This window comes from Polistes dominula, unplaced genomic scaffold (genome assembly GCF_049000335.1).
Source record: "Polistes dominula isolate Pdom_NZ unplaced genomic scaffold, Pdom_raw_medaka contig_20, whole genome shotgun sequence".
NCBI classification, from domain to species: Eukaryota; Metazoa; Arthropoda; class Insecta; order Hymenoptera; family Vespidae; genus Polistes; species Polistes dominula.
Window position 1 is genome coordinate 6,895,613 of NW_028301147.1, and position 14,386 is coordinate 6,909,998.

The 14,386-nt window shown below is 30.2% G+C and overlaps 1 protein-coding gene and 3 long non-coding RNA genes across 7 annotated transcripts; 3 read left to right on the forward strand and 1 right to left on the reverse strand.

The window, feature by feature from the left end:
- Window positions 1-2,463: 2,463 nt before the first annotated feature.
- LOC107074232 (uncharacterized) lies at window positions 2,464-5,420 on the reverse strand. 2 transcript variants are annotated; one of them, XR_001476861.2, is made up of 4 exons: window positions 4,988-5,420; window positions 4,016-4,905; window positions 3,555-3,929; window positions 2,464-3,481 (listed from the first exon to the last, which is right to left on the reverse strand). It is a non-coding gene; the product is annotated as an uncharacterized LOC107074232 (long non-coding RNA). The 2 variants fall into 2 exon arrangements; XR_001476860.2 differs by having other exon boundaries at window positions 3,555-4,905.
- A 217-nt stretch (window positions 5,421-5,637) lies between these two features.
- Window positions 5,638-9,397, forward strand: LOC149030961 (uncharacterized). The gene is made up of 3 exons (XR_016178152.1): window positions 5,638-5,792; window positions 8,761-8,907; window positions 9,236-9,397. It is a non-coding gene; the product is annotated as an uncharacterized LOC149030961 (long non-coding RNA).
- A 2,059-nt stretch (window positions 9,398-11,456) lies between these two features.
- Window positions 11,457-12,228, forward strand: LOC107074231 (uncharacterized). The gene is made up of 3 exons (XR_001476859.2): window positions 11,457-11,568; window positions 11,693-11,793; window positions 11,971-12,228. It is a non-coding gene; the product is annotated as an uncharacterized LOC107074231 (long non-coding RNA).
- A 370-nt stretch (window positions 12,229-12,598) lies between these two features.
- LOC149030962 (uncharacterized) lies at window positions 12,599-13,723 on the forward strand. Of its 3 annotated transcripts, none has more exons than XM_089177106.1 (3): window positions 12,599-12,990; window positions 13,127-13,266; window positions 13,426-13,723. In XM_089177106.1, the coding sequence occupies exons 2-3, from the start codon at window positions 13,159-13,161 to the stop codon at window positions 13,561-13,563; spliced, it is 246 nt and encodes an 81-aa protein (XP_089033232.1). In that variant the 5' UTR covers window positions 12,599-12,990; window positions 13,127-13,158; the 3' UTR covers window positions 13,564-13,723. The 3 variants fall into 3 exon arrangements, with proteins under 3 accessions (XP_089033232.1, XP_089033233.1, XP_089033231.1); XM_089177107.1 differs by having other exon boundaries at window positions 12,599-12,925; XM_089177105.1 differs by having other exon boundaries at window positions 12,807-12,952.
- The last annotated feature ends 663 nt before the right edge of the window (window positions 13,724-14,386 follow it).

Here is a 14,386-nt window from a genome sequence, read left to right on the forward strand (position 1 = left end):
CAATTTGAATCCGTGGTCGCATTGGAGAATCGATGAGTAGGGGTGGAAAAGGGTGAACGCTCATGGTTAGATTGTTATACCAACAGATCTTTGTTTCGCACCTACTTGCAGTATAATTTTAATTAATGTACACGAGGTAACGCAAGCAACACTCAATATGTTCGGTTTCATGTTGGTGGAAGAAGGAGAGAGAGAAATGTTACGAATTCACATAAATTAGTTGGCACAATGCTATCTCGATAGTTGTATAATTGATCGGAAGCTTTTGCGTATAAGTTCAATAGTACAAATTCTTATTCTAATTCCATAATCAGGAAATACCCCTGTTAAATGCAACCCTACAAACAAACCAGCACCGAGGGAAGATCATGCTGATGCACAAGTTTTTTTTTACGATCGAAACTCACTTTTTATCGATAATTTTTTTTATTCTTTTTTTTTACAATCTTACGAATTTTTTTTCATTTTTCCATAGTTTTTATATTTTTTTCTTATTTTTTTAAAATTTTTTTTACATTTTTTTTAATCCCCAAGGTCATAACATTTAATAAAGTTTCACTGTATTTCTATCATTTTATGGATTCTTTTAGGAATCTTCTTTACCGACTAGCTATACTTTGTATTTTATGGAAGATTGCGCATGCGTTTTCAAACCGTGGTTCGTACACTTAACGACAGGTGGCACCAGCGATCTGCTTAATGCACAGTCAAAGTTTTGTCCACGGATTTCCCGCGAGTCTAAGCTCACGGCAAATATTCTGTCTATTTTAAGATCCTTACACAGCATCCGTAAAAAAAAAACTATTTAAAAAAAAAACAAAAAATTACCAAAAATCCAAATATTTTTATTATTACCGCACTAGTGGTAATCTAAAAATTAATTTATCAATTAACTTTTGACAATGCTTTTTAACGTAAATCCTTTTACATTTGAGGATACATAATTTAATATTAGAATAAAAAATTTTTTATTTTTTTTAATACGTTACAAAACGACAACATAAAAGAAAAAATCCTTTGAAAACAAAAATGTCTATGTGTACAATATATGCGTGCATTTCTTCAAGTGTGTAAGAAATGTCTTTTTTACATTATATAATAGGTATCGAGTAGAGTTAGGATCACATCATCGAATGATACCAAACATCTTCTCTGATAGCCCTAAACGAGTAGATACTGAAAGGGCAAGATCTGGAAGCAACCCTTCAATGAGGGTGCATTGATCTGAAAAGTGCTACCCTCCGACCTTCAAGGGCCAATGAATTCCGCGTACCAATGGTCACGTGTGCTTATGTACATGCATTATACCATACATACACTCATACACGTATGCACATGAATAAGGCTGACCACCCTCCTTGACTTAGCAGCATCGATCGATTTTTAGTCTTTCAAAAACGGAGAAAGCGTCGTTTACCTATTACAAGTAACGAAGACTAATTCATTTTTCGTCAATAACTTCTGTTTGTAGAAATGAGAAACGGTAGAATTAATGGCTTTAAATCGGAGATAAATGTAATATTCTATATTTAAAAATGTTTGTGCATGTTTATAGTTTAATCGTCATTAATTAAAAATCGTCAACTATTCAATAATATATGAATAATTAAACAAACGTAAAAATCTATAATAAATATCGCGATAAATAAACGTTGGGAAAACTCACGCAATTACTTCAATCAATGATCGGTTATTTGTCAGGTGCGAATATCAAGTGCAAACAAATATAAAAGCGATATACACAAAATGTTATATAGCCAATCTTGTAAAGACTAAAGAGAGGAGTCAATAAAGGGAGGAGAGTATGAACCGATCCCGATTACAAATGTGCGCGTCACATTAGCGTATGTCGACTACGGAAATAATTAATTTACATTATTTGTTATTTATTTATTAGCCGCAGAGGTAACGGCCCGTAATCATTATTTCTATTTGTTGCAATTAATTTATATATTTTATAATTAAAAAGGTTATTAATTAGTTTTCAACTCTGTGTAAACAAAGCAATCTTTAATTACCGGTACAATGTTTTATTAAAATTACTAAAACGTAATCACGAAAAAGAAGTACATTTTATGTTGCTACGTATAAAACTTTGTTGTTTTCAGTTATATCGATTAGAAATTTTAATATAAGTGTTTATAACACGAATATCAAACCTTCCATTATCTTTCATATCTATTAAAGGCTTGTTTCGAACCATGCTTTATAAATAATACAATGTATGAAAAATAAAAAGAAATATTTTAAAACATGATTATAAATATTCTATAAAGCTTTTTTTCTTTTGAAATAAAGAACTCGGTTAAATAAAATATTTAAGGAAATTTCACGTGACGTTACAAATATGATCAAAATTTGTGATAACTATATTCTGTCATTAATTAATTCTTCATCCATACTTCATCATTAGAACGTGTGTTCGGAAATAATTAGGCATGAGGTAGGATAAAGGGAAAAAAGTATAATTAATAATCGATATATATTCAACATAGATGTTCACAAATGGCAAAACTTTCGAGTTCATTGCGGTAAATAATTGTTAAATTTACATCGTAAAATTAGGAAATAGTGATAATTTATGTAACACTACTGCGTGTAACTTCGTAATTGAAGTTATAATTCCTATTCCGTATGAAAATAAAATGTATATGTGTAATGTACCGATGTATTTACGAAAAATATTCTACGTAATATGCATTTGCAACCATTTAAATAACTATGTACAGAATCCTTTAAACATTCTTATATTCATATACTTTATATATGTACATATCTATCTATTATATATATATTACAAAATTTTTGTTTCCGTCTAAAAGATCGTTTATCTTAAAAGCAGACATTCTCGCGTGAACGTCGAGGAACGTTCAAGAGAAGCATTAAGGATACCAGCCACATCTGTGCAATCCGCAAAAGCCGACTATATTTTCGTATGGCCATTTATAACTGACCAGTTTCACTAGCCACGACTACTTAGTGGATATTTTATAGTGGAAAAGTGGTTGGTAGGCTGAACACAAGGAATGGTCATAGAGAAGTAGAAAGGAAGGAGTGATAGCGGGAAGAGGAGGTGAGGAACAAGTTCAAAAGTTCACATGAAAAACAGCGTCAGGAAATTGCTAGGAAATGGCTGGGAACGAATGGTCACCCTTTTGACGCTCCTCATTCCATTTCTCGTCCTTATAATAATCTAAATAGCTCGAAGAGAATCCTTTAAAAGAGCTGAGTCGGTTGTTAGATTTAAAAAATGTCGACGGCTACTCACCAACGCAAGCTTGATGTCGGGGCAGGAAATTAAGACCACTCCCTTTCTCGCCCACCTCGTACTACGAATTTATTTTCTTCTAATCGTTCCTTCTTATCCGTTCGTTCATGTTAATAGATGTACATGCGTATAATATTTACATTTGTGTAAATTTGTTTAATTTACACAATTACAACTATAGCGTTAAATCGCTTTGTTTATTTTTGAACGTATCTATAAGAAATCTTATTTTTTTTCTTGTCTTTCTTCTCTTTGTTTAATAAACTTTTTATATTTTTATACTTACTTTCTTTTATATTTTTTTCCTTTGATAAAGTAAACGTATAATAGAATTATTCTCGCAAATATTCGTTTAATTTAAAGATTCGATGCTAATCTGATTTATCTCGATGTCTTGCGGGTTTTATTTATCGTATATAAGATGAGAAGAACCAATTGAATTGACTATTTTAACCCTTAGCAGACATTGTAATTCGAAAAATCGAGAAGTTTTTTAAAGTACGACTTTTTCCTCTCGTGTTTATGCATGGAAATCAAGGGTTGTAAAATTTACGTAAGATAGTAAAGTTACAATTATAGTAGGAAGGATATAACTAAGCTTCCATTGCAGAACTGATTTCTTTTATCTTAACTAAAGATTATTACGATGGATACCTACGTTCTTTTTTTTTTTTGAGGAAGAAAAACTGATTTGTAGAAGATTGTAACTTCGACTTTTTAATATTACTGTCTTACTTTTACACTTACTTATTTTCTCGCAATTTAGAAATAATCAAAAATTTCGAAATCCTTCTGATAAAAATCTTAATCGAATTTCGTTCAATCGTTGTTTGCTATAATGAAAAAATAGTCAAATAATTTTAATGACAAAGTATTGGATTTATCGATTTCGGTCAATAAACGATTATTAAATGAATTAATAAAAAGTCACAGCCACAATACCTACAAAATAAAATATTAGCTCTAATAAAAAGTGAGAAAAAAAACGTTCAATTAATATATTGCAATAATTAATATCTCCAACGGTTGATTGTATAACACTTGCACATTTACTTAATTCGTCCTTCTGAATAGTTAGACTTTTAATTCTCTACACGTCGAAGTCTTTCCTCTTGTCGACGTCAGCACGTTCATCCCTCTGTCTTATTTCCTCGTGCGAGAAAAAAGACACGAGATTGCCAAGGGGGATCAATTTACAGTAAAAAATAAAAAGAAAGATAGTGTAAGAGGGTGAAATAGAAAGAGTAAAATAAAGAAAGAGAGAAAGAGAGGGAAAGATAGAGAGAAAGAGAAAAAAGAAAGAAAAAAAAAGATGAAGGCCTGTAAAAGCGAGGACCAACACCGCAGCTGTGAAACAACTCAAACGTATAAAGAAACGACAGTGGATATAACGCGAAAACGCGTTTCCTGGCGGAAATAATGTGAGTAAAGCGAAACTTTATCCTTCCTTGTGCTGGCTTCTCTTTCCTCTTACTGTCCCTTTTCTCACTTTCTCTCTTACTCTTTCTCTTTCTCTTTCTGTCCCTCATCCAGTCTCCCCTGGCACGATTTTCCTTCTTTTGCTTACTACGACCGAGGTAGTCTTTTGCCTTTCGTCGTTTCCTTTTTTTCTTAATAACCCACGTTGCGCTGTTCTCCTAGGAGAGGAAAAGATAGAAAGAAAAAGTTATACGTAGAACATACCGACGTTGGAATAAGAAACAAAATAATCCACTCTACCTGGACTTTTACTACTGAAAACGATCTTACACATAATCGTACAACTTCCATACTCAATATTATATTATCCCATATAAGAGCATCTTTTATTATTCTTTACTTACTACAAATACATTTATCTTTTTTGTCACATTAAAATTTACAAATTAATCCTTCTCCTTATTTTTTTCTTTTTATAATCTTTCCGATAAAAGTTGAAATTCAATAACAATAACGTAACTTTTTTAATTCTTACAATTAGTCTATTTTCGAAACTTTATAGAATTCATTAGATTATATCGATGGTGTTTTTCATTCGTTTGCTCGATCAAGTTACATAATCTCGTAATTGGCAAGCGATATCCTAAAACAGTGTCTAGTCAATGGTCCACGATAGTTTCAGCTAGTTCGTTGTAGTGAAGACGCTCGAGCCACTTTCTGCTAGTGGAAATGGTGGTCTACTGAAGCGTAGTTTCCACTAGCAGTGCTTCTAGGTTGCCAGTCTCTCATTCTCTCTCTCTATCTTTCATACGCATACACGTACACCTATATATATATATATATACATGTTTCTCTCTCTTTCTCTCTCTCTCTCTCTCTCTCTCTAAGTCGTGTTCAGAATGGTCAGCTGGACCCTCGTACACGTAAATCACGACGCTGCCGCAGATCCAATTATCAAATTGTCCGGCACTTCAGCCTAGTCAAGAGAACCATCGAGATGGCGTAAAACGACTGAGGAAAAGAGAGGAAAGGAATAGAGAGAGTTGAAGGAGATGCGACTATGTGCTTCGAAGAAGAACGTACGTTGCCTGCTGCCGTTGAGGTGGTAAGTCCAAGTACCACAGAAGCACTAACTAAAGGAGCAATAGATCCTGCGAGGCAAAACCACGAAAGACAGGACGACGTTAGCGGCTAAGATTTATCACTTAAGCGACTACGCCTGAGGGGAACGATATCCCTAAGGACGAACTGTCCCTCTCTTTCTCTACTATCTCTCTTTCTCTCCTTTCCCCTTCTTGTTCTTTAACTCACTCTGGGTGTGATATATTCGTCCATGTAAGAGAATTCTGATTTTCTCTTTAGATAATTCAATCAATCGATAAAGTCATTCTACAAACTTCTCCTTGATAAATATCAAGGTATAAGCAGCGTTACGATTAAATCTATAATATTTGTTCACCTTCAAAGAATGATCTATTTTGCGAAATAATGTCAAATCTTTTCTAAATATGATTAAATTCATTGTTATTAATGCAAGTAAAAAAATTGAGAACTAAGCAATACTGGTCTTAATTTGAAGAATTTTCATTCCGATAAAACAACAAACACACGTGTATGTAGACGTATGTACAATTGTACATTTATTAATTAATAGAGAACATTAATTTCTTAAACAAACGATAATCCATGAATGGTAAACCTCGTGACGATGATTGTCGACAAAGCATATTTCTTTTCCCTAAAAGGCGTTTATGCTAATGTTATTATATGTAATACGTAATGGTTTCTTACGGTAAACGGAAAGGCACTCTTAGCTAGGAAATGTATAGCGGAAGTGCGTGCTGAAAGAACCCCGTGTTATGGCTAAGGATATACGTATAAATACTTTTAGCACGCGATCCTGATTCAAATGTTACTTTTAGAAATACTTGAATTTCATTTAATACTTATTACACGTGATCAAGATCAATTTTTTATTTCCAACCGTGAAATAGTTTAATTTTTAAAATGAAGAAATATTTTGTATGTGTACAATAGATTCAACTAAGAAAATAAATTTCTTATGACGGTGATTACATAACGCAATTCATGTTTACGAATGAAGCATTTCTTAAAGCGCATATACAGTTAATGAAAGATGTTCCTTTTATCTATTCCTCGAAAGCGACCTTGAAATACGTAATGACTCAAATTAAATATTATGAGAGAACGAACGATCTGTTAAATTTATATATAATACGTACAAGCATAATAATATTTTGCAATGTTTGTGATGATAGTATGATTTCTCACACTAATTATATTTTTTTGATATTTTTAAACAATTAATTATCTATCTACATGGGTGTATTTTGTCACAAACATATACACGTAGATGATTTCTTAAAAATAATATACAATAATTATATAATATTAAATATATATATGACACACTTAAAATAATGATCAATACTATTATAAATAGAAGAAAATAATAAGCATTTTTTTTCAAGATAATATAAATTTTTAGTTATGATAAATTATTAATATTATGTATATCGAAGATTTTCCGATGATGCAAAGCGAATCTGGTATTTCCACTTCTTATCTTACTTAGAATAAAAAAAAATTTTTTGTTATCAAAGGTCATCGAAAATGTCGTATTCTCGGTAAACTTGTCTTCTCGGATAGAGGTCAGGGTAAAATATAATTGTAAGATTGTTATGGGAAAACAATAAACTAGAAATGATTCGATTTCTCGAGGAAAGATCGGAAACTAGTTAACGAAAAAAAGATAAATTCTCAACCGCGGTTGATGGTTTCATCGGACGACCGAAAATATCCGAACGAGGAGGTTTCTCTCTCGGGCAACGACAATTGAGTCAATTTAGAGAGCGGTTTTGATAGGTCGCCTGACATGAGAGCGCGCTACACGGCAGGTGTTCTGAAATATTACGCCCGCGTGCTACGCCAATTATCCTTGACGTCCCGCCCGAAAGACGTAATAGACGATTACCACCAACACCAAATCGCGAGAGATTTTTTTTATTTTTTTCTATTTTAAACAAAGTTCTGGGAAAAGACAATGCAAATCCCATAACCGATGCATTTTCTATTTCAGAAATATACATTTCTTTCGTCACGTCAGACGACTTATAATGATCTACAATTAATAAAACTACATACACATATGTGCCCATATTTATGAAAGTAGTCTAAGTCAATATTTAAATAAATGAGTTTATCAGTTACTTCACACCATATTATTTTAAATTAAATTAATTTAATGTAATTTTCACGATACTATCAAAAATGAATCGTTAGATAGTGTTTATTATTTCAATATGATATAAAATTTATTTAATGTTCAAATGTAACCCATTTAATATCTTGGAACAAAATATATATGACTTAGACCACTTTCATGATTATGGGAACATATAGACGTCACATACATTTATTAAAATTATGTTATAGTATTATCTAGTTGCAAGACAAAAACGGTTTTTTAAATATGAAATAAAGAGTTGCAATGATACTAATTTACTTACGGATATTTCTTTTACTAAATTAGATAAGATAATGATCGCTCGGTGTTTAATCTGATACTGGTACTTTACCGTATTCGGCGATACTTATCAATAAATAGACGGGGCGACCCTAATATTTAGAACGATGTACACGAACGAAATATATTTATATCGTATTTTACGATCTCTGAGTGCGTTAGATTTATATGTATTTCGGGTCTTCTCCGAAAATAAAAAGTTAAACACACACTTATTAAGAATACAAAAAATACCAAAACAAGTTCCTTAAAATATTTTGATTGTTATGAGAACTCGTGTTTGTGTTTGTATCAGTTTAATTATATCGTTTTTTGCATGTGACTCAAATATATATATATATATATCGGAGTAGCTATTGAAACTAAACATAAGTCTACAAACAAAACGATAGACACAGTAAGTATTTCAGAAAAAGTTTCTTATTTTTGTACTTTAAATTTAATCGATAAATATGTATTAAAAATTTTGTTCTTTTCTTAATAATATTAAATTTTATTTTATTATTGATCGTATAATTTGATATAGAATCCTATCAAGATGTCAAAGATTACCCTTCTCTTATTCGTCGTTGCATTAACATTATGCATCGCAGTTCAATTTATCTCGGCTGCACCAACCTTGCAAGAGAATGAAGAAGGACAATTGGCTGGATGTGGTCATCAGGCTGCTCCGGTAATTATTTTCATTAATAATTTCATTACTAATGTACAATTAGAACGTTTTTTTTTTGAAAATTTGTATTCCATTCATTACTCTTCGCGGTCAATTTATTTTAAAATCGAACACAAGCGAGATTGTAGCGTTTTTTTTTAAATTGGTAAATATTTGAGCAAACTCGTATTTATTCAATTACACTTTATTTCCTCGATCGAGTCACCGCTGTTTACGAGGTAAACGTTCGAACGAATAGAAAGTAATGAATATGTTCACTGAAATCAGTAAAGCTACAAGTAGCGATAAGAAAATTCATCTAAAATTATTGTTATTTTTAACGTTATAGTGTCACAAGAATTCGGACTGCTGCTTCTACTTGAAGTGTGACAAATTCGCAAAATTGTGCTACCCTTGAAATGGACAAATCAAAATAAATGTACTTGGTATATTGATTAACCTAATATGATTACTAACATATTATAAATATCGTTATAAATTTATTCAAGTTTATAAATGCCACACTTATTATTATAAGAATGTAAAATAATACTGCACATTTAAAATTAATTATGAGCTTGCTTCTTTTACCCTTATAATTATTTTCCTTTTTTTAAAATTAATTATTTCGTGATATTTTTATATCATTATGCTAATACAGTGTATAGAAATATATACTTTCGATTCCACCTGCTAATATTAATTACTATCTGCTTCATTTAACTTTATAATTATTTGAATTTTTTTATTTTAGTAATATTTATTTCTCGATATTATATAGTATATAAAATTATACGCTTTCGATTCTGCTTGTTTTAACCTCGGCGGAAGAATTTTTACAAAATTGAACAAATTAGAAATATTAATATTAAATCAAAAGGAAAATATTTATAAAATGACGATTGGTTCATCTAAGTAGGTCAATATTTCGTTTACCAATGTACGACTCACGATTAAAATCTTATCTCATATGATATGTTTGCCGATGATATCGATTCAATACTTGTAATTGTGCTTTCTATTTTTTCGTCAAAAAAGGTCTAATATAAAATTTTTTAATATTTTCAATTTAAATAAAGGTTTAAAAAAATAATAAAATAAACGATGAAAAAGCCACAAAATGAAAATTATCCCATTAACACAATGAAATGAATTTAAGAGACTTTTACTATATTATCCCTATTTATCTGATCGACGATGTATAATTCTGACTATTACGACGTAAATGAAAATAAATAGCATAAATATCATTAAACACGTTTAAATAATCAATCGGGATATCTGTGTTTCATGTAATCCGACAATCGCAAGAGTCACATTTAAATCAATGCAATAATATTTACTTGATATACATATATGTATACATTCGATAGAATAAATTTTCATTTAAATATATAAATTGGAACATCATCATACTAATCATTTATACGTATCATTAAATATAATTAATGACGTTTTAAATATGTAATACTTATATTGATCAACCATGAGATATACAATTATTATATTTTGATATTCGAATGTATTATTGTAGAATACTTCGGCGAATGTATAAAAAACGTAAAAAAAATTGTTATTATTCTTCAATTCAAAATAACATTGCTTCACGATGTGAGGAACGCAATCTCAATAATACCATTTATGATTTTACATAACGCATTTATTTTTCTTTCTCACAATATATGAAAATATTTTCGATTCCATGTTATCATCGAGTAAAGTAAATGAACAAATACTCTATACGCTTAAGATCTTATCTAATCAAAATATATAAAGAAGATTAAAGAGTATTCTCTTTTCTTTTATTGAAATTAACTATTAGAAAAAAAAATATATATATATATATTTTCTAATAGTTACATATTAATTACATATATATGTAATTATTATAACTCATATATATCACATTGATTATATCGAAATTGCCTAAGATATAAAGAAAATAATGTCCGTTCGAATTAACGTAATTAATTCCATTTACCTGATAATAAATTAGATAGAAATCGTACGAAATATCGTCTATTTACTTCGCAATCACGTTTATTTTAAGTTTTGAATATATATATATATATACATGCACAGCTGGAAAAATTTGCAGATCAATAATCTCTTTGGATTTATTATTATTTCTATTTCTTTTTTAAATATATTATATATATATATATATATACCAAATAATGTCCACTAAAAACTGAAATATTTGTTTTTCCTATAAACAAAATAGAAGTAATCTTTGGAAATAACATAATCATTTTTTATTTAATAATCAGATCATCGACGAATAAACATCGTGCAAATCTTATCAAATTATCAAGATGAATTGAATTTCAAGATTAGTCTTGTTATTATTGCGAGTGAAACGCAACAGGGGGTAATTTACGTGAGAAAATGAGCTCACTGTTTATAAAGCTTTATATAAAATGTTGATTATATGAAGTGTATGATATTTTACGATCGATGAACCTTGATATGGACGATAATACTGTAAAAAAAATAATACGAAAAATAAGATTCTTTCTTTTTCTTTTAAAGATTTCCAAGTAATGCTGTGCATCAGTAAACAAAAAATATTTTATCTTATTGTTAGATTGTTTACATGGATACACTTTCCTATAAATATGCCATTCTAACGCTAAATGGAATCAGAAATCTTTTGACATACTTCCAAGTAAAATCGTAAAGGTAAGATATAGTATAGCATATATTGTTACACATTACTTATACTAATTATTTATCTAATGTAAAACAATTTCAATTTTCTGATTATTTTTCTTTAAGTTTCTTTTTCTTCTTAATTCTTTTACAGAAAATCGTCTAAAAAATAAAATGGCTAAGCTTTTATTGTTTCTCGCCCTCACTCTTTTGGCGTTGACATATGTCATGGCTTGTTCACCGCCCGGTATGCCTGTAAGTATCGTTTTATTGATGAAATAAAATGGTAATAAAAAGTTATATATTAAAGAAATAAGACTGTCAATTAATCATTTAACGAAATTATAAAATATTCTATAATATGCTACTGTTATCCAACCATCTTTGATTTCAGCTGTTTTATTAATAAACTTTTCGTTTCACTTTTTACAGTGTACCGATAATAGCCAATGCTGTGCCCCATTCGTATGCAACCCTTGGGCTAGTCGCTGCACAAAAGGTGGAAACTGGCCACCACCAGGCGCTAGTACTGATGGCAGTGAATGATTAAGATGAGATATTTGACATATTTACGTTATCTCGTAGGCCTACGATCAAAAATGTACACTTTTTCCTAATTCATCGTATATGGTGATTTCTGTAACTTGACTTTTTTTTGCTTCAAAAATACATATGCATCATTAAAATTAACTTTTTTTCTTCAATTTTTTTAATTAACCTATTCACGTCGTACACTTCGTCAACAATCCAATATAAAATATTTATTTCTTTAGATAAATCCAAGGTTTCCGATTAGCACGTCAAATCGATTTTAAGAACAAGTATCGTCTTTGCATTAAGTACAAATTTTATCATCGTATAAATATTTCTATTTTTTCATTTCTCGTTTTACCAATAACTATGTTTAGTAGAAATAATACTAATATATAACATATATGTTCTACATCGCACTCATATCAAACAAAATGACAAGAAATGCGGTTTATTTAAAAGTTTATTTTCTAGAATGTATTCATTATGAGAATAATAAATGAGCATTAAAATAAATAAATAAATAATGAATAACACATTCAGTTAACTTCATATATTTATAAATATCCTGTTCATTACCTTGAGGTCTACATAAGGAGTCAGCAATTAACAAAGTTATAAGACGATAATTGTTATTAACATATCATTTTATTTGTCAGGACACATTCTTTAATGATATATATGTAATTATGTTTATCTATAAAGATAAATTACGGTTTTTAAACAGAAAAAAAACATATGCACAGGTGGATTATCCACTTCGTGTTCGTTTTATCAATTTACACCGAGAAATCGTATAAATATTAGATACCGTTACTCGGAAGTTAGTAGGTCATCACATTCTTAAACAACATCAGTAAGTAACTGGTGCTTCAGGAAGCAGGTTAGCTTGTCTTGCTATTGTTACATTTAAAACGAGAAGTATATTAACAATTTATTTTTTCCAACATCAGATTTAATTTTGTAGTTTTAAACAAAAATTGTGTTATTGCCAACACGCGTGTGTGCATGGTTCACATTGTTTAAACCTCACAATTGTAATTTTAAATTTTTACAGGAGTTTTCGAAATAAAAAAAATTTTAATCACCATGCAGAAATTCGTTTTTCTTACTTTCCTCGGGGTTATTACAATTGTTCTTGCAGCACCTAAGCATGAAGAAGAACAAATTGTTAAATGCAGCCCGTGGCTTGGACTCGTAAGTTTGCTATAATAATTAAGCTTTAATAGTGATATTTGTGCATTACAGACACAATCTTTGTTAAAAAATGAAATAAGCATTGTTTTAAAACAAAGATTGCAGAGAGAAATCTAATTATTTTGGACGAGTGCATTAAACAGCATTTTTTATCTACAGTGTCATACTTCTTCAGACTGCTGCCGTAACCTTATTTGTCTGGTTTACGCAGCTAAGTGCGTTCCAAAACAAGGAGTGATAATTCCTGGGTCAGATACGAGACCTATTGGTCCACCACCATACCCACCAGCCCAATAAAATTTTATCGTTCAATAATAAAAACATACCTTATTTCTTAATTTTCTGAGAACTAAATGTATCATTATGATTCTTTAATATTTATAATATATTAATCATCAAGTGTGGTCGTGTTATGTTATGAAAAACTTGAAAATAAAAAAGTTTTAAAGTAGAGAAAGATTCTATTCATTGTGGGGGTGGTGGTTTCAGACAGACAGACAAATATATATATATATATATATATAAGATTTTATTGAATCGAAATAAAAGAAATGTTTATTATAATATAACAAAGACTTAAGTATTAAGGTTTAAGATAAAGACTGAAAGAAAAGTAAGTAACCAGAGTTAGAAACCGTAACCACACTCGTATAACACTCACCCGTCACACCGAATCAAGAAGGGCCCCGAGGACCGCCCTCTTCATTCGCTTATATATGCATTCACCCCACCAATGGTCCCGATCACTTCCGTTAATCATTCATCTAAATCTCCAGACTATTCCCAATCGGTCACACAAAAAGACTTCTTCCCGATTTCCGGCTCGGGAACATTCGAGAGATTTCGGGATGTTTACAAAGGATGACATCAGCCGATATCGTACGCTTTTCTTTCTTGCTACATGCACTCGTATCCATATCGCTACAAATCTTTCATCAACCACTTCCATGTACACCATACACTTGCACTCTTACATATATATAACTGAAGATGAAATGACTAAATACCAATTTTTCCTACATCATTAATGTATCTTTTGAAATCAGAGTGTGTTTAAGCAAAATATCTAATAATCGTTAAATATATGGTTACAGATTATAAAATATCTAAATTATCGTAC

Excerpts from the sequence above, each read along its gene's own strand:
- LOC149030962 (XM_089177106.1), top strand. The coding sequence starts at position 13,159 with ATGCAGAAATTCGTTTTTCTTACTTTCCTCGGGGTTATTACAATTGTT. Across the intron at positions 13,267-13,425 it reads GCAGCCCGTGGCTTGGACTC|TGTCATACTTCTTCAGACTG; the intron begins GTAAGTTTGCTA and ends TTTTATCTACAG.